The 20,993-nt window shown below is 40.7% G+C and overlaps 1 protein-coding gene across 1 annotated transcript in view; it reads left to right on the plus strand.

The window, feature by feature from the left end:
- Positions 1 to 20,993, plus strand: part of LOC109040839 (CKLF-like MARVEL transmembrane domain-containing protein 4) — a 45,035-nt gene that overhangs the window by 19,533 nt on the left and 4,509 nt on the right. The window contains exons 2-3 of the mRNA XM_019056923.2: positions 14,722 to 14,889; positions 17,114 to 17,230. Of these exons, the coding sequence (XP_018912468.1) occupies positions 14,722 to 14,889; positions 17,114 to 17,230 (285 nt within the window). The remainder of the gene's footprint in view (positions 1 to 14,721; positions 14,890 to 17,113; positions 17,231 to 20,993) is intronic.

Consider the following 20,993-nt stretch of genomic DNA (forward strand, 5'->3'; position numbering starts at 1 on the left):
ATCCCCTCAAACTCCACATTAAAGAAGAAGGAAGTTTCGCCTCTTTCCACTCAAACGCCTTCAAATAGTTCTGATACAACCAAGCTTGGCATAGACGCACGAGTAGTTATCGCTTAGGAAATCTTCTCAGATCTAATTTGAATCCTACCTCGATCCCGTTTGTTTTGACGGCTAATAGCTTGTAATTCCTGGATTTCTCTAGTGTCAATGCCCCTCGTATATACGCTCAAACCCACGAAGGAATGTTCTATTACACCTCCAGGAAGATCCAGCGCGCATAGCCTTCGTCTCCCAGCAACTTACATGTAAACATAACCTCTTAACACCTTCGAGAGTGAACCGGCGCTCTGCTCGAAAGAATGCTCCCTCCGGATAAACAATTCAAATCGTTGATTGATCCCTCTCTCACATAATTATGCTCTCTGTTTATCCGGGCATAGCGCGATGCTCTGCTTACATAAAGCGCTCCGTTTACATAAACAGTAGTTTTATTCATCAAACGTCCGAGGCGAGACGAGACGTTCACGCGACGTAATATTTTACGTTTAACGGAAGCGAGTCGTCTCAGCTGATTTGGGGCGTTTTCCAGTTTTCCTTGCGAAATAACTCCGAATAACATCCGATGGTATTCTCAGACCGAACGAATTCTCGTTGTTCTGTTTTATTAGGACTATTTTTTTTTTACTTCAAATATCTTACGAGGGATCATCCTGCGCTTTTCTGTCCCTTAAGTCCCATCCCCCTCCGTCCCTAATCAAGCAGCCAGGCCCAGATAAGTATTGTTTGAGACCATCGAACTCGGGTCACCTGGCCGGGAATCGAACCCGGGATCTCCCGATCATATAGAGCAAGCGCTACAACCACTACATCACAGAAGGCCAACTTTGTGCAATTTGGGGCCAAAATTTCTGTCTCAGTCTAGAAGCAGCGTACACTAGAAAAAAAAACACATTGAATCTAGAGTCCAAACTCTTGAAAACATTGACAAGAGAAAGGACTCTTGATTCAATCAGATTTAAGCTTAAAACAACAGGAAATCCGCTCAAATTAAGAGGCTTGGTTCTTGATTCAAGCTTAAATCTAATTGAATCAAGAGTATTTTTTCTTGTCGATGATTTTAAGAGTCTAGACTCCAAATCCAATGTGTTTTTTTTCCAATGTATGTACTCGTGCTATAGTTTCCCTGTGCGCATAATAAGTACCTTTACCCATGAGCCAGAAATTTTAGTTCCAGATTGCAAAATGTAGTCCATTTAGTCGCACCCCAGGCGAGAGGACAGAACTTAATTCCAAAGTTGCAAAATCGTTTCTTACAATTCAATTTATTTCAAGAGCCCGACTGCAATTTTTGTCCGAAAATTTACGTCGCCAATTTTTGGCTATGATCAGGAGGAAAATCAGTGGAATCCTCAATTGAAATTCGGGGACATCCACCAGTTTGCCAGGAAAAATACATCGAACAAGCTAGAGAATTTAATTCAAACGTTAAAGTGTTGTAACGTGCTCCCATCAGTTGCGTTTTTTTCTTGTATCGACGATATCGCTTATGAAAAACTATTTTCTCCACGTCGATCTCCGGACGGTGTTTGTGCGTGGCGTTTTGTTGACGTCGATGTTATTGTTACTGTCGCCGCATTTTTTATTGATATTGTTGTTATTATTCGTGCCGGTTCAAGTCTTTTTACGAGTTGGCAGGTCCAACATTTCTCCTCGATCGTTTGAAAACCCAGTTCTCGATATTTTATGTGCTCAGACCAGAGAGCTTATTTTTGTCATCAATATAGGGTTTTCCCCCGTAGTTTGTTCCACCTCCAGTTCTGTAAACAATCGGCGTAGACTACGTCGCACTACTATGGTTGTAGGAACATTTTTATATACCCTTGATAAAATGGATCGCATTTAGCAAGAAGGAACCGGAGCGTTCACAGTGTTTTCAAAATCGTGAAACTCCTTCTTTTCTCTCAAAAATACGTAAAATATGTCCCGTATTCAATTTACACAATGGACCAGTAGACAAGGTACGAATTCCAGCATTCTGATACATGTTTCTTAACTAAAATTTCTCTTAGAATACGATGCGCTCAACGAAAATTACCGAAATCAATTCCTTCCAAAGATATTTAATGATTCTTGAAGCGTGAATTCAAATCACCCGCTCATGAAAACTCAATGCTCTGCTTGATTCACATCGTGCGCTAAACGTTATCATGACAGTCTCTGCGATATGAAAATCTGGCAACCTCAATCTTGACGCTTTGGCTCAGCTGTAGCAAATTGCTTAAAGTTTGAACAACACATGTTGGGAAATGACCATTACTCGATTGAGAAGCTTGTTGAAACCGTTGTAGTGCGCGATTTGACTCACGTAGAGCTTTGAGTTCCTTGTCAGCGGGCAGTTCAAATTTCTCATAACCAGTGTGAAATAAAAACGTTAATATCTTCGTTTGGAGTTTGTTTCATTAGATTTCATTGCGCGAATCGTGCTCTACGTAAAATTCTGGTTAAGAAATATGTATCAGAATGCTTAAATTCGTACCTTGTCTAGTGGTCCATTGTTTTTCTCTTCAACTAACAGTCTTTTGGTAGGAGGAAAAAACTATTTTCTATTCTAGCAGATTTTTTAGAAAATTACGAAGAGGCAACAATTCTGGCCACATATTTACAACACTGTAATCACGCTGGTTCCTTTTTGCTAAATGCGATCCAAATATTAATCTTTGAGAAAAGTCGTGAATGTTTCTCCTTGAATTTTTGAATACTTTAAATCAAATCACGAATAAAACTTGGAAATCAAAATATTCGCAAGTTGTCCGGAAAAATCGTGTATAATCAACAATAATCTATGGCAACTTCCGGGACCTCATAAGACGTTCTTTCTTTAACAGCAGTAGAAGCGACATATGTGACATTCAGCTTTGTAACTTACACACTACGTTGGCGGTAAACACCACGCGTGAGGTGTGATTTTATTTTGAACCGAAAAAGAAATTGCTCTCGACAATGATGGAATATTTAAATCCGAGTCTATTAGTGTCAAGCTACGCCCATAGGCAGTGTGATCTATCGTGTTGTATCCCACAGTACATTGATCAATGCGTTGCAGCCTATTGTTGAGTAGAAAGTGCATCGAGTGTTAACAATTTTTTGGGAGGTTTGTGCGTCCTCGCTGCAAAGATCAGCGCTTCATAAAACCTTTTAATCGACAACTTACAGTTTGCAATTTCAGCTTTTTCAGTACCGCAACTGGTCCTTTCTCACCATGAAATATTTTTTGCAACTTAAATGCCGATCAAATAAGTTTGCATAATACTGAACTATCGAAGGCGTCGCCACCATCGCGTGAATGATTTTTTACAAGTTTCGAAATCGGCCCCGCAGAACTCACCTTTTCGCTTTGCAGTTCAGCGTGGGCTATATCGCATCGACGGGAGGATGTGTCTCTCATTATAATCGTTTTTGCGAAGTTCCGTCGACGCTGGAAGAATTTCGCAACCCGCACGTCACCATCTGATGACTTTTCCTTCAGAAATCAGTTTCGGTTGCTCTTTTTGAGCGGGCCCCAATGAAGTGGATGCAAGAATGACTTTGCAATGATGGATATTTCAGTTGAATGAGCCTCTGGTAGTAGTGTTACACGGAGAAAAAAAATCGTGCGCGGGACCCGAAGTTTAGGTCATATGGATCTCTGAAGTTTTCGGATTGAGCATCTGAACACTTTAGGTCTAGCTGTCGAGGTTCGGATCACGCATCTGAAACTTCAGTTCTTCCATCTGAAGTACTTTCAGATGTGAGAACCGAAGTTTTTTGGATGTAAGAACTGAAGTTTCAGATGTGTGATCCGAACTTTGACAGCTAGACCTAAAGTGTTCAGATGCTCAATCTGAAAACTGCAGCGATCCATATGACCTAAACTTCGGGTCCTACGCACGAGTTTTTTTTCTCCGTGTACACTCGTGCATAGTTTATGTAAGAAGGAATAGTGGTGCGCATATCGAAAGCTTATAGCCATATAAGGCACATTTGACGCCTTCTAATACCCTTAAGAGCATGTGGGTCAACTTTTTTCCATGATTTTCCCATATTATCAGTGATATGAATGTTCAAAATATGTCGTTTCTACAGCCGACAAAAGCTTCCGGAAATTTTATTTGTGTTACTTTTTTCAAATTTGAGATTTTTCGTTTTCAAATTTTTAAATATCAGTGGCTAAACAAAGAAACCGCGTATCTTCGTCTGTGACACTTCATCGTTTCGTCTGAAAACTTCTCGTGAACTTCTTCGATTTTTCGTTTCCGTTAGCGGAATATTCTGCAGAAACGTAAAGCTGAAAAGTTGGCTTGTTCTCCTCGGAAATTCGGAAACATCCCAATTTGTATACGAGGTTTCGCACTTTGGCCATGGATATATCTTCTCGAAGGATCAATGTTAGGAATGACCGTTATTGCTTCAAATAATGCAGAAACCCCTAATGAGCCACTGTACCTCATTTGATTTTTCCATCTTGAGGGCCTTTTAACCAGACTCCGTCACTCATGAAACTCTGACCCTGCATCCGACCCATTTACTCCAAAGTCTGCGATGAGGCATTAGCAATCAACCAACATAACGTTAATGGTACCTGCCAGTAGCTTGGCTCCTCGGTGCCAAAATACTAAAATTTCGGCCATCATAATGCGGTCTCTTCAATTAACCCTAAATTCGTCCTTCTTGACACCAATATCCAAGTGACCCGTTGGCCCAGTGAGTTCGTCGCACCGTAGTTCGGCGGTATAAAGGAGTGCGAACGGCACGGCGCACACTGAACCAAATCTGTAGGAGAAGTTGAACAAAATCTAGAAACTTTGGGAGCTTATATATTTTCAAAAATATGAAACAAAAAAGTTTAAAAGAGGGTTCCATTGGATTTTAATGAAATTTTATTTCAGGAACACCCTTTGAATTTGAATTTGTGACAAAATAAACATCAAAATTTGAAATTTTAGCCATAAATTTCATGTCCTACCTCTTCGATTAGGTCGTTCCACTGTGCGACTCGGCGGTACAGCGGTGCGGCGGCTATTTTCGTTACGCCAGAGTTACAAATGGGCGTTAATAAGCTCTCGCGAGCTGTTGTTTTCATGCAGAAGTGGTCACACCTACATCGCGCTCGCTAAGATGCACAAGGTAATTTCGTCGCTTGTGCAATCTTCCTTCGACGCACACGTATCCGGTTTCATACCCGAGAGGCTCTGCCGGGCTTCGCCTCCGCTCCATTGGTGCCATGCTTAAGACACCTCTTCCATGCTAAGGAAGAACGCCGTACGAGCCTTCAGGCGTTGCCCATATGTCCTTCAATAAAACATTAATTCATTACAAATATTGTGAATTTTTGTCTTCAATTTTTCCAGACAATTTCGTCGGCAATTTCGTCTAAAACTTTAGAAAATTTCAAGGAAAAATACGCAGAATCGTTCTCAAAAATACGCGTTTTATCCGGGGAAATTTGACAACTCTCGAATGTTCATACGACGTTCTTCCTGAGCACGGCAGACTTGGGTTTTGGACTTTTGAAGCGCTGGATTCCCTTTATCGTAAGAGTTGAGACACGTGGAATTTATCTTGATATCGGCTCCTTTTTGTTTCTGTAGTGGTCTGGTTCCTCCCATGGTATGGGAATCAACACTGAATAAAAAGTTACGGGCCGTATAGACATACTCAGACTATCCGGGCTCAGAGACCGAAAGTTCCGGGTGATTGAGCCGTAGGTTCGATTGCTTCGGGTGCTACGCCAGAGCCGGATTTACCTGTACTCATGGGCCGCCTGTATTTTTCCTCCCCCTCTCATTTGTTTTTAAATATCAATAGATCGTATTCGACAGTGGTTCGATGTATCGTTTAGTTCAAAACAATAGTACATAACGTAACGTCAAAGAAAAATTTTAGGATTTAATTTGGAAAAGCTGAAAATGAGAAAATTCCCAACAATTTCACTTTTCGTTGCCATTTGGTACTCGAGAGAATAAAACTTCGATCACATAAGACCCGTTACCTCAAATTTCAAAATTGACTTTTGAGGCTGTGGTTACATATTGAACCAAATCGATATCAATATAATCTCACCTGCGTGATCCTTCGATCTATAAAAACCATCAAGAGAACGTGCCGGTGGGGATGGGTGTATGAAACGCGTTTGCTCGTGTTGGGCACATTTTTTGTGAGAGCCCTGTCAACACCAACAAAAGTTCAGTTTCGTAAACCCATCCCTGTTTGGACAAGGCCTTCCATTTATAAAAAACGAAATTAACGAAAATGCTAACTTCCACCGCCGCGCCGACCGTACTGTATTGGCGCAATGCGTAAAGTATTCATGCAGTCTTGTGGGCGCTATGCGTTTCACGCCGACCGCTGCTGACCGCACTGTTTGGCGCAATGCGTGCAGTATTCATGCAGTCTTGTAGGCGCTATGCGTCTTACGTCGCGCCGACCGCTGCGGACCGCAGCGCGTTTGACGCAATGCGTGAAGTATTCATGCAGTCTTGTAGGCGACATGCATTTCATGCAGACCGCCGCGCCGCTCCGTTCCGAGTCAAATTGTGTGTTTGGTTTCTCTCTTAACTCTACTATAATTAAAGGTGTTATCTCTTGTATCACCGAAAGACGACAAAATTAGAAATTACTATATTTTTTTTCTCAGGAAATGAGAGATTTTGATGCATTTTCACGTTTGTAATTTATTTTCTGAATCCGATTTTTTTTTCTCTCTTTTTTTGATACCTACATTCAAAAAGATTGCATTTGCTGCCCCCTAAATGCCGCCTTGGGCCATGGCCACCCCCATAATCTGGCCCTGTGCTACGCTCGGAACTTTCGACTTCTCACAATTCCAATCCAATAAAGACACTGGTAGGGCAATTTGGCCACAGTTTCTTCAATGCCCCTGTTCATTTCCCTCGGTCAACCCCGCCCACAGCGCGGCGCATCGGTTAACGTGACACTCATTCAAAGCCTTCTTAGCTGGTCATTGCTGAGTGATAGGAGATGCAGCTGAGGGTCATGAAAGGTACGCTAATGCAGGATGTAGACACAGCGCACTGCTCGGATGTTGCGCGAGGAGCGTTAACCGATTGGCGTGCTTGGGAACATGGTCGTCACGCTGGGCTGAAGATCTCGATCACCGGGCAACGGGAGATCTGTCAGCGCGGAAGCTTCGAAGGATCTTGATTTATAGCGTGGCTGAAGAAAGCGGGTCCTCTCCCGGCAAAAACTTCCAAATGATAGGACATTAAAATAGATCTGCCGGCTGATCGTTGGAATTGATAGACTAAGCGATAGACAAGGGAGACACCGTCACCTACCGGCCAAAGATTCACAAGTTCCATGCAACGTTTAAAAATTTCCGCCGTTATTTTATTCTTTACAGAGAAATTTTTGGTTGTATTTGTTTGAAAATTTCACTGAAAATCAGCAGCACAAAGAAAATTCAGTGAAATTTTCGGACAGCTATGATGAACAATTTCTCTGTAATAAAATGAAATGGCGGCAAAAATTTTAAACGTCGCGGGGCACTTGTGATACTTGGGCCGGAATGTGACATATACACGGAGAAAAAAAACTTCGTGCGTGGGACCCGAAGTTTAGGTCATATGGATCCCTGAAGTTTTCGGATTGAGGATCTGAACACTTTAGGTCCAGCTGCTGAGGTTTGGATCACACATCTGAAACTTCAGTTCTCACGTCTGAAGTACTTTGGTTTTCACATCCGAAGACTTAGGTTCTCACATCCGAAAAACTTCGGTTCTCACATCTGAAGTACTTCAAATGTAAGAACTGAAGTTTCAGATGTGTGATCCGAACCTCGACAGCTAGACCTACAGTGGTCCATCTTCAAAAACCAAAATTTTTTCGCGATAGTCTGTATTCTCTCTGATCGTTTTACTTACGACGAGCTGCGAAAAGTTTCACTCGGCATTCTAGTGTACTGAGGGAGAACGCCGTATGTCCATCCGGATGCTGCCAAATCTTTTTCCATAAAATAAATATTTTAAGAAAAGTTATGAATATGTTTTATTGAAATTTTCAGATACTTCGGATTAAATTGTTTATAAAAGTCTCTGAAATATTAAAAGGAAATCATTCACATTTTCCCCCGACATCGAATTTCACTTAACTGTGAGGATGCGACTCGTATTTTCAGTTGTGCCGTGCTAAGGAAGAGCGCCGTATGAACGTTCGAGAGTTGCCAAATTTCCTTCAATAAAATGTTTATTTTTGAGTTAATTTATGAATATTTTGCCTTGAAATTGTCAGGAAATTTAGGTAAAATTGGGATCAAAATTTGCTGAAAAATTGAAGGAAAAATGTGCATAAATTTCCCCAAAAAATCGTGATTTACCAAAGGAAATTTGGCAACGCCTGAAGGTTCATACGGCGTTCTTCCTTAGCACGGCAGTATTATCAAAGGAAATCTGGCGACGTCCGAAGGCTCATACGGCGTTCTTCCATAGCATCGTGCCGTCAGATCCGTGGCAACTTTCAAAACACACGGCTTAACCTGCGCGCGCGAAGTTCCTGCGAGCCTATTATGGCATTGCCGACCGCATCATTTCATCGCTCGAAAAAGAAGGATCGGATGAGAGAAACGAGTTTCTAGAGAGCCGCAGGAAGAGAGCTACCGTGGACCCCGCGGTCTAAGCTCCGCGCATTCGGGTAAAAATAGAAATCACTTGGATGCTTGAGATTTTAGAAGGTATTTCTATTTATCTCGCGCAGGAGTTTTGGTTGGAGCGCTTGACAGGTGCATCACATGCCAAGCATTTCTGCTGTTGGGCTAAAAGTTGTTTTGGTTCGAGGTGCAATACATCACAGACTGCATGGAAAAATTTTTTAAAATATTTTTTGTACTTATTAAATAAAGTCTCTTTGATTCAAAGAATATTTTCGAAGTCGCCTTTTTTTTCAATTTAAAGAAAAATGTCCTTTACCCTCTTAAATAGCATCTGTCTAAAGTGAAAAAATTACGTTTGACTCAAACGAAGATTTTTCTAATTTTAAAGAATTGTAACTTGGTCATCCACAAGAATAAAATCTTTGTGACCCCCTCCAGAAGGAATTGCAAGGGAGTATTTTATAACGATTTTGTGACATTTCTCTCATCTTTGAAGTTTTATTAAGGATAATTCTTTGAGAAGAATAGTTCAAAATTGCTCCTACATATATAACGTCTAAATCCCCAACATTTTTCCAGGAGGGCTCTTTGTACCTCCTTTTGAAGCTGGAAGAGCACCCTAAGACCCATCTTATTGAGACGTCTTTCTGTGCCCCCCATCCCCCATCCACCTTAATGAGGTGCTACCTTGGCCCGCTCTCATAAACCAATAACAGTCTTTCCCATGCTGGTGACCACCATGAGACTATTTGAATCCTTTCGTCTCTTTGCGCAAATTTACCCAATCACGGTTTATAGATAGTAAACATACTCGTACATACATAAAAGCCGCTATCATAGCGCTCTTTGGTGCTCTGCGTCACTCAGCCGCCACAGTCTCCTATCCTCCCAAAGTCCTTCAGATAGTAGCCAGACTGCTCACCTAATCGATTATTTATAATGGGTTCAAAAAGAGTAAAAAAAGTGTTGTCAGTCAATATTACATCATTTATGACATTGAAGTCGGGAGGACTGTCTCTGGAAAGTACTGATCCACTCGTGGAACAACTTAAATTATTCATCAAACTCCTTGAGATCGAATCAATCAGGGCTTGACAAACTAGGAAAGGATCGAGTGCCCGACAGCTGTCCTCTCCAATAGAACGGCTGCTCTTGACTTTGAAGACACTGCTTTCATCGGTCGTTAAAAGGGTTTTGTGATTGCGCGCTATCTGTGTACAATCCACTCTAAACTAGCTTCATTAAATCCTATTCGCTCTTCTGGCGATGTCTATGCGAGATAGAGCCGAATTTTTTCTCGTCGAAAAAGTGAATTGCGATACTGTGGCAACGCTGTAAATGCATGCAACGCACGCACTTGAATTATTTACTCAGCGAGTTCATTAACTCCGTAGCCCGTTGTTAGTTGTTCAGATTTAGAATTACATCACGAGGGAGCATCCTCGCGTCTTCCCACACCTGGGCGCATCTTCATCCCGCCTTCGATCATCTTGCGATCACTTTAACAGGGTGTCTAGCATCGGAATTTTCCCGACTCTATCAGGATTTAAGGTCAATCAGGATTTAATCCCGATTTCATCAGAATTTGAGGAAAAATCGATCGTAAAATCAGGATTTGAGAAAAGTCGGCCGTCCGATCGGATATTTTTATCGAGCTTTGTTTGTGAAGCTATATTCGCCTTTTTCTCTCCCCAAAAAATTAGGATTTGATCAGGATTTGGAAAAAGTATGAAATCAGGATTTGGCAATCAAAAAATCAGGATTTCCCAAAATGATAAAAAAAAAGTAGACACCCTGTTTAAAATTGCTGCCTTTCAACTCCTATTTTATACAAAGTGAAAACTAAATAAATCTCAACTTCTCATCAAATGCTTCCTAAGTTTCCTCGCAAACATGAAAAATTACCACAAAGTCGAGGAATTTTCCGGTAGCTTCTCTTATTTTCCTGCGACTAACTTCCCGGAAAAGTTCAGATGGCCTCAAAACCCGAGGTGAAATTTTGTCCCCTCGGACTAAACTTATTTTATTTCGCAATCAGTCAAACTTGCGTTTTTTATGTATATCATCCCGAGTAGAATTTACATTTTTTCCTCTGTTTTTGATGCCAATGATAAGCTCAAAAAAACGTGAGGCCCTCGCTTCACGTCTCAAATTTCTCTGACAAAACTTTAACTATCTAGCAGATCGATCGAGAAGGCAACGAATCGGTGACCGCGGAGCAATAAAAGTAATAAAAAATGAAACAAAACTTGAAACCTGAGACCCGCGGGCTCTAAATCACCGAAAGAACCGTGCCCTGTCAAATGCCGACACAGTAAAATACTAGGAAGAAAGTCCATCCACCGTATCGTGTGCTTTGCCGCTGGACATGGCATGCTGCACACTGATTCAATGCCCACCTGATAACTCCTGTTGCCAGCTCAAACTTGAGAAAAAATGGTGAAAAATCATGTGGAGATATTACATCTAAAAAAGGGAAAAATCATCAGCGATAGGTGCGTCAGAAACAAAGAGTAGCGCATATTTTGGCTCATTTCGGAGTTGATAACTTTTTGGTTTCTGATATTGCCCTCAAGCATTATTAGCCAAAAATGCAGGTATTTAGCGCGTGAACTTGAGAATTTGTAAACTGTAAAATTATTGGGATCCGCACGCCAGAAAACACCAGAAAACACTTTTTTCGCACAATATTTTGGCACGTACTTCTTTTCTTGCAATTATTTTACCTTCAACCTAAAAACTATCTTTTTTTGAATAAATAACATTGTACGGGTTCAGAATATGCTTTCTTTGCAGCAAGGGCGTAAGCGTCTTTACGACGATGCACTGGAAAAAAAAAAAAAAAACACATTGGATCTAGAGTCCAGACTCTTGAAAACATTGACAAGAAAAAATACTCTCGATTTAATCGGATTTTTGCTTGAATCAAAACGAAATCCGCTTAAATTAAGAGGCTTGGTTCTTGATTTAAGCTAGATTCTGATTGAATCAAGATTACTTTTTCTTGTCGATGTTTTTAAGAATCTGGACTCTAGATCCAATGTGTTTTTTTTCCAGTGTGCCTCCCGCGACATACGTAACATTTTAAGTATTCGGAATATGCGTTCATTACAAAAAGGGCGTAGGTTGATTCAGAAATCGAACCCTTTTATCAAAAATTGCTTCAATTAAAAGATGTGCATTTTTTTTAAAAGAAAAAAAAGGTGTCAAGTCGGGCTGAATTTAAATATGCGGCAACATCGTTGACTACCTAAAATATTCAGCGACGCTCGAGTAATTTGTGTGCGCGCTGAGATGTTATCAACTTTCTCTAATGCTCCCGCGCGCGTCCCGCTACGCAAGATGCAGCCGAGCGCGATGCGCACGCGCACGGAACAATCCTCAGTCGGTATCCTAGTCCCAGTTTTTGTTCTAGTTGGCACTTTCGCGGTGTTGTACATTTTTTGGGTGATCTGAGTCTAGGGCTCACCGCTGGGCCAAGACAAAAACTCAGCTTCAACCGGAGTTCCGTCAATTATAGGGAAAACACTATCTTTCAGTGTATTATCCGACGGAATTACACTATTTTCTGAACAATAAGATCGAACAGGTCTCGGAGGAAAGTTAATTTTATCGGTTTTCCCCTCGAAAATTACGGGTTGATGCGTTAGGTTTGATCGTCCTCCTTGCTCTGGGTGGTTGTAGCTCGTATTCGATAGTAGTTTGATGTATCGTTTGCTTCAAAACAATAGAACATAACCTCGATCAAAAATTTTAGGATTCGAGATGGGAAACCTGAAAATGTGAAAATTCCTGACATTTTCACTTTTTATTGCCATTTGGTACCCATAAGAATCCACGAAATTAAGGTTTTGCCACGGCACTATTGGGGAGAATGGTGTGAGATGAAAAGTTAAAAATATCGGTATATCGGTAATAGCGGGTATAAAGTATGCGCTAGCTTGTTGTCATGCAAGAAACATGCATTTTTGACTTTTTTCTAATTTTCCTTCAACTTTGTTAAGCTCACATTTATAAAAAAAATTCCCTGGATCAACTCAGTCAGTGATTTTCATTTTGTTCCGAGCTGGCCTTTTGAATAAGAGAGAGAACTTCGTAAAAACTCTTCAGGATTGGTTTTACCTCTTAGAAAATTCAATCTTGGTTTAAATTGCCTTAGGTGCAAGTCAAAACTTATATGTCCTATGAACACCCTGAGAACCCATACTCCATCACCAAAAATTCCATCTTTAAAATTTTATTTTGTTGAAGATGAAATCAATCAATCATCTCCGTTTTCTGACCAGTAATCCTATAAATCTTTACAGCTCGTAAATCTTAACAGCTCGACTCTACTAACGGTCGGGAGTCCAATCGTTCAAGTCAAAGGAAAGAATTCAAACGATCGAGAGGGACACGCGACGCGCGCAGAAAAAAGAGAAAGTGCTCCACTCTCGACAGCTGACAAGCCCCCGGAGAGAACAAAATTTGATAATAACAGGAAATTCCGGTAGCGGAAAGATAGACAGCGGTTACTGCACTTGCTGTTGACCACCCGGTGGAACGTTTACAACCGACATAACCGCACAATGCGTGCCCTATGGGTGATCTAGACACCAGTGAGCAGCCCACACAGTAGTCGACCTTGCGCCTTCTTCGACGCCAGCTGAGCGCTTTTGGTCCAACAAACCTGGATTCCAAACTCGAACCCATGAGCAGAGCTTAGAGATTGAGTAATCCAGCGCACATATCTCGATCCATTTTTGGTGAAAATGAGGCAAGTGAATAAATCTTGCCTGGTTTTTTTCCGATATTTCCTCACACTTTGTGCCCGACTTAGCTTTTCTCTTTCCCTTTCGTCCGTGCATGACGCTATCGATCGTTAAAGTCTTTTATAGATCTCTACAAAAATGGCATTTTCTATCGCTCGTCAAAAATATCAAGATCTACGTTGGCGCCTTTAAAACTTTGATCATGCCTTCATTTTACTGCATTGCATTATTAAGAATGGACTGCGTCCAACCAAGAAGACTGAGCAAACTTGCAAAGCCTTATTTAGACCGAAGTTTTCAAACGTCCGGATTTTCAGGAAAAGAAAATAGCAAGAAAGCCTCCGCGTAGCACTGACTCGTAAGCGCTTTACACCTCAGATGGCTATCTGCCAATGAAAAATTACCATTCATGTAATCAATCTAAATAATACGTGAGCTCATGTACACCTATCGCGTTACGTTTTTGTACATTTTCTAATTTTCTCGAGTATTTTATGGAGGATTCTCTTGGATAGGAGATCTTTTTTATTCGTAAATTACTCACAACAAGCCTATCGGCAAATGCAATGGTATTTCATATCGATGGTCAAAGTGCAAAATCACGTATCTCCATTTGTGACTTTGCAAAATTCCTGTCATGCATCATCCCTGTTGAAGGAAAAGCAACGTAATTTTTTGAAAACTTCCTTGGTTTTTTTCCTCTCTCTATTAGTAGAATATTTTCTATGAATTTCAGGCTATATCGCTAACTTGTGTCTTTTCGAATAAATGATATGAGCGGAAATTTGGAAACACCGCAATGGACATACGTGGTAGTTTCGCACTTCGGCCGTCGATATAAAAGCCAATGTGTGTAATTCTTATTAAATTAATCGATTTGCGTATTTCACTTCCAAAATTATTAACTGAAATACGACTAAAAGATTTAATTAAAAAAAAAAAAAAAAAAAAATCTGTGCATACAGAGGATTGTGTTAGCTACTTAGTCATGCAAACGGTTAGCCAAGCTGACACTCCTTAATTAATGCCATCCATCATTGACGGTAGCGTTTTGCGACATGCATGAAACGCGTGACGTTGATCGTAAAGAGAGGGTGCGCCTACGCACTGCCACCGCGCCCCGCGGTTTGCATAACTGAAAAATTTCAGGAGCTATTGCAGCAACATTCATCTATGTTTCTTCACTTGGCTATTGGAGAAAAAAATGCATCTCCATAAAGATCACGATTTCTGAATGTTCCCCAGCCTCCTTGTCATGATGAAAGTTTCTTCTAAGAATCAATCTGTCAACCGGTGCACTGATGAGAATTCTATTTTCTGTTTCAGATTTTAGGTGTTGTCGCAATGGCCTTCGCATCCCCCGCAAGAATCACCGGGACACATTGGTTTCTGTTTATAGTCGTCATTAGTTTCATCGCCACAGTCATTTGGATCTTCATTTACATCCTCTCCATAAGGGAGGCGCTCACCTTCCCGATCAATTGGCTCGTTACAGTAAGATGATTTTCAGTTATTTGATTTTCCTCTTTTAAAGTATTGACCCTAGTCTGACAGACATAGATCGGAGGACTGAACACATGTCAAACGAAAATGCATCAGACATCGAGGGAAGAAGAAGAAATGGAGGAAGCTTGGAGGAAAAGGTGCACAAGTGCATTTTTGAAAAAGATTGAGATATTATTGATTTCAAGTAAAAATAGTCCTAATGCATATTCTGAGAAAAATTCGCTCTCATTTTTAAACATCAAATAGTCAGTTTGAACTGTTTTTTTGTCATGAGGATCCATGTGATTTCGAAACTTGGAACACGTATTTCTCGAAGTATCAAAAACTTCACTTGTGCGCCTTGTCCTGCAAGCCCCTCAAAAATGAGGGAGGAGAGGGAGAGAAGTTAGACGAAGGAAGAAGAAGAAAAAGAAGACGAAGAAGAGAAACAAGAAGAATTTCCTTTCCTTAATATTTGTCTTCCTCTTATATCTCTTAGTCTTCCACTTTTTCTACCTCTTATTCTTCTTCTATTTTTCTCCTGCCCTCTTTCCGTATCTTTTTCTCTTTTTTTTATTTCTCTACTCCTTATTCTCCGTCTCATTCTTCGACCCCTTCCTATTCCTCACGTATCTTTATCTGATACTACATGTATGTAGGAGACTTCAGCTTTAGTCTATATGTGTATTTCCAAAACTCTTTATGTATAAGTATGATCCCACTGCTTCGCCTTCAATTTCACATGATACCAGAAACCTACAACTGAACACGAATAGTTGCCTATCTGATCATTTTTCCCTGGTAAAAATTGGCGATACGAGCTGCGTTTCAAAACACCATAGGAGTTCTTATAGCCGACTAAAGAGGGCTATTGAAAATCATATAGCTGGCTGTAGAAAGCGGAGCAAATCATATAGCCGGGCTATACGAAGCTCTAAAAAGTATGCAGTCGGGCTATAGTTCCTATCGCCGGGCTTTACACTTTATCGCCATTGGCTATAAAAGGCTATAAGCAATTGTGTAGAAATTCGTGTGCTTTGGAAATCATTAAGTTAGATACTGAACTACCTTAATATTTACAAAACACACATTATATTTTCCTTTAAAACATATTTTTTTTTTTTTTTTTCATCAATTAAAATGAGAATAGTCCATACAGAGTGTGCAAACATTTTAAAATCATGAGTTGAAAAACGCAGACTCCGCGAGATTAAATATTAGAGCCTAACACAAAGAGAAGCGGCAGCGGCGACGCACTGGCGCCTACAAACCTAACAGGGATACTTCACGCATTGCGCGGCGACGCACTGGCGCCTACAAACCTAACAGGGATACTTCACGCATTGCGCAATGCGCGAAGTATCCCTGTTAGGTTTGTAGACGCCAATGCGCGTTTCGCGCTCTCTGCCCGCCCGCCGCGCCGCAGCGTGCCACGGCGTCTGAAGCAACGATTTCACACCAGAGGTATTGCACAGTATCGTCAGTATCATAAGAAATTAAAGGCGCTCCAACATATTAAGAATGACAGGCATCTTTCAGAAGTACGGAGCTTTCCTCGCAAAATAAATCAAGATACTACGGCACAACCTAGTATCCGTATTTAGTAACGTTTAGCATAAACTTTATCGTCTGGCTGTTGCTCAATCGCCATCGGCTATAAAAGGCTATAAGAAATTGTACAGTCGGCTACAGAAGCTATTGGAAATCTTACAGCCGGCTTTAGGTCTATAGTATTTTGGAACACACATTCTACTGCCAATTTTTACCATGGTTTTCTGTTAATATCATCCGCAAGCGTGGATTATTCAACGTGCCTCTGTATTATTCAGTGGTAGTAAAAACTGTAGTGCAGAAGTGCGGCTTAGTAATGATCGCAATATTGGTCTCCTTCCAATCAGGCGTTGTGTATTCAAGTGTTCAAAGAAATAATCCTCATACTTAGTCTTATGACAAAGTAATAAGGCATTTCGTAAGACAAAACTATAGACACCTACAAGTATAGTACTTTAATTCTACGTGTATGAGCCTTTTTATCATCGTCACAAATTCGTACTGAAAAATACATTGCAGTAAGTTTTTTTATAGTGTAAATAGGTACGTCCGAAATTTTTGCAGGATGGGAAAATGAAACCTAATATTAAGTTTTTCCTTGATAATTACTCAGTAAAAATGAAGAACTCTTTGTTGGAATAGAAGTGTTTTGTCAAGCGCTGATTTTTTTTTCTGTTTCCAGGAGCTTCTCAACACTGCCATTTTGGCAGTTCTGTACTTGGTCGCTTCAGTTCTTCAGCTTTCTGTTTGGTCTCCGCCCTACCACCCGCAGTACCGGGATCCCAACATCACAGCTGGGGTAAGTTCATTTTTTTTTCGTTTTTTACGAGGTGGAAAGAAATTTCGATACTATGTACATCATAGTCGGTGAGAAGAGAGTGGGTTGGACAATGAATACATCGAAAGAAGACAAGAATCTTCCAAACGACAACATTAGGTTTAAAAGCGACTTCTAATAGAGTTCATTTTGGCCATTTTCGAGCGCACAGCGGGAAAAATCGAGGATGTAGTCATTTATCGGTCTAGACTCATACTCTCTGGAGATCAGTGCGCCCATTTCCCAGAACTAGTTCCAAATTTTGGAACATTTTCCTGAATTTTTCCCGGAACTTTTTGAATTCCCGAAATATTCCGGATCTTTTGCATTTTCCGGATCTTTCTCGGAACTATTGAAAGAATTTCAAAAAAATCTCGTATTGTGTGGGAAAAATTGGAACAAAAAAGCTCCGAATCCTGGAACTTTTAACGGACGTACGGTTTGGTAGCACTGCTAGAGATCTCAGTTCAGCCGCCTTCTTAACATCTCCCCATTTTGTATCCAACGGATCCTACCGCCCAAAATTGGATCTCGAGAGTCAAGCACCAGTTCCGTAAAGCTCATCATGGAGTGTGACGGTGCGACGAAAATCAAAGGATGGGTTTGAATGACGGCTCGGAACCATAACTGTACTCCACGCGTCGCGCGTCGGGTGAAGTCGCAAGGCGAATACTAAACGTCCGGGCGTGAGGTGCGTTACCGCGCTGTGTGCATGCCGAGGAATGGGCCTATCAAAGCGCCAGCCGCACGCCGTGCCATATCAGGCTGGCATACGACCGACTACCGACTGGTATGCGGAATTCCACGCACAGTTGGACGTTGCATTCCTGTGTTGCCACCGAGAGTATGGCTCATGTAAAAACCAGTGCGTTATGAGCGTTCATTCATCAGAATAAAACCGATTTTTTGATTCGTGTATCAGAACGTTCGGTTCATGTAACGGAACTTCTTTCATTAGTAACTATAACCTTAGCGAAAAAAGTGAAGTTGATTTAACATTCCAGATGTGAAAAAAGTGAGTGAGAAGGTAGAAAATGCTGAATTTACCACTGCCAAGGTGTAAAATTAACTGCTGTGGCGGGCAATTCAGCCTTTCATAAGTTATCACACAATTTTTCTACATCTGGAATGTTAAATTAACCTCACTTTTTTTTCGGTGCTCATAAGTTCGGTAATACGAACTGAACGTTCGATTACACGAACTGAAAGGTGGTTTCATGCGAATTGAATAGCTGGGATGAAATAGAGCACCATGTTCTCATTCATTTCGTGGATATGCAATTTTACTTAAGTCGAAATAGTTGCATCACTCGTTTCGCCCCACCAAACTTTTCTCTCTGCGTTAAAGTGTCTGAGTCAGCCTTAAAGATTGCACGTGCTCCTTCAATTCGTGGATATGTGATTTAACCTACTTGGAAGCCCGAATAGTTGTATCACGCCACGCGTTTCTCCCCATCCAACTTTTCTACTCTGCGTTAAAGTCCCCGAGTTAGCGGACAAGAGACCAAGCTCTTTTTCATCGTTGCGAGTATACGAGAAAGTTTTGTCGCATCTTAATTGTGACAGGATTTGTGAAAAGGGTCCTCGTTTACCGTGAGAGAATTTCCGAAACTTTGAGGTCATCTAACTTCGCGCGAATAACGACCACGAGAAGCGCCTGCAAACCTTTAGAGATACTTCAAGCATTGCCCCGTCTCCCCGAGCCGATCCCGATCAGCTGTTGACTCGCGAATCGCGCTGAGTGCCGAGATGCGCGCACGCTATTTGTAAATGCGTAGGGCAGCCCAAGTAAACAACTTTGGAAGGTGTATGCAAAAAATGGCGCGCATTTTAATCAAAATGTGATAAATTTTGTATCGTCCATTATTCAAGGTCGGAACCTACGCAATTTTCCCAATGCCTACGCAGTTCGTGAGCGATCAATCGGTCGTTGGTGCTGAACATTCTGCATCCCTGCTGTACCGGTGTTCGTTACTTCTTCGCAAATCTAACACATAGTGTAAAATACTGGTTTGGGTTTCCTCATCCACTTGTGGTGGGAAAAGAAGTAGAAAAAACAGGAGTTTTTCCTGTGGATTGTTATGCAACAAGAAGTCCAGATCTATAAGAACATCCTGATGCTTATGGCTCCTTAAGTGGATCAATGCGTCAATTTTTGGGCCCGTTTTAAATTTAATCAAATCACTTTCAACGGTCTTCTCTTTGTAGAATGTACATTATTTCAATCCCTGGAAGATCCAATACCATTCCCGATTAATTTAAGTCTTCGGCACAAATTTACGTGGCTTTCGACTATATTCTATGACAATTAAAACTTTTCGGGTATATTCTGGCTTCGTCTCCTCCCCCCGTAGAGTTTATTTTTAATTAATCACGTAAGTTATTTATGTCAGTTGGCTTTGTAATCCTTACGTAATTACACCTCAGATCGAAAAAAACGCTCCTATACGAATTAAAAACGAAAAACACAGTCTTTAATTAACGTTGCAACCAGATCGCTGTCCTTCCTTGATGACTTCGTCAAATTTTATGATAAACAACGGAGGACCGGTCGGTCGATTTCAAACTGGATTTTTCTTTCTTTCCTCTTTTCTTTAGCTGACGTAATCAATATATATAATTTCTTATGCCAATGACGTTTCCTTTTTCTTTACCCCTCTCTCTCCCTGTTGTCCATGTTTCCCTAGTTTTGCCAGTAGCTTTCGTTATATCTCAAATCGAAATACGTCACGCATTTGTCATGGCTTGGCCTGTGACAAGGCAAATCTGCGGTTTGGTTGGCAGGCAAGCAAGTGACAGGTGACAAGCAAACCGGTAGAAAAAAACCAAAGACCAGAGTTGCAATTTCATCCGAATTTTCCGACCCCCCCCCCCTCCCAACCGCAAACGTTTGTCATCCAAGGCGGCGAGAAATCAGGAGAATGCTGTCATGCTTAGGGGAAAACCCCATATGAACATTCAGACGCACCCATATCTCTCTGGGTAAAGGTCCAGTTTCTTCCAAAATTAATGTATATTCTGCTCTAAGTTTCCCAGAGAATGTTTTCAAAATGTAATCTAAAATGTCAGTTAAATTCCGAAGAAAAATATACTATTAATTTTTCTTAAAAAACTGGACACCTCAAAAACGCCTTATTTTCTAAGAAATTTAATTGTTTACAATAAAAAATACGTTATATAAATTAAATAAGCAATTTTTTATTAAATCAATTTATTTAATAAGTAGATATTTAAAAAAATATTCTCTATAAAATCTAAAAATATATCTATTTCAATTTTTAAATGTTAAAAGCATTTAAATTATTCTAGAGGAGTGTTATTAGAATTTTAATCTCAATAATTGAACTGATATTTTAGTTTAAATTGTGAATAAAAGAGCCTCCCAAAATTTGGCCCCTTTTTAGGTATTCGATTCGACCATCGGACCAAGGTTTAAATGGAAGCTTATATTAACAGAAAACTCAGGAAAAAATTTCAAGATGAGTATAGGAACCGTTACCGAGTTACGGGGGGGCAAAGGGGTCACAATCCGGCCTAATTTTTTGCTGTTGTCTTGTAGAATTGATGTATCGGCGGGGTTCTTATCGTTGTTTACGCATGTGTAGCACATGGATTCCTACGTGTTTTTACACGTAGAATCGATTTTTAACGTTGTCGAACCGATATTCTGATCAGTTAAATCGATTTTGAACGATTTTTTAAGGAAAATCGATGATTTTTCAGGATCGAAATTGTTTATTTTCGA

This window comes from Bemisia tabaci, chromosome 5 (assembly GCF_918797505.1).
Source record: "Bemisia tabaci chromosome 5, PGI_BMITA_v3".
NCBI lineage: Eukaryota > Metazoa > Arthropoda > Insecta > Hemiptera > Aleyrodidae > Bemisia > Bemisia tabaci.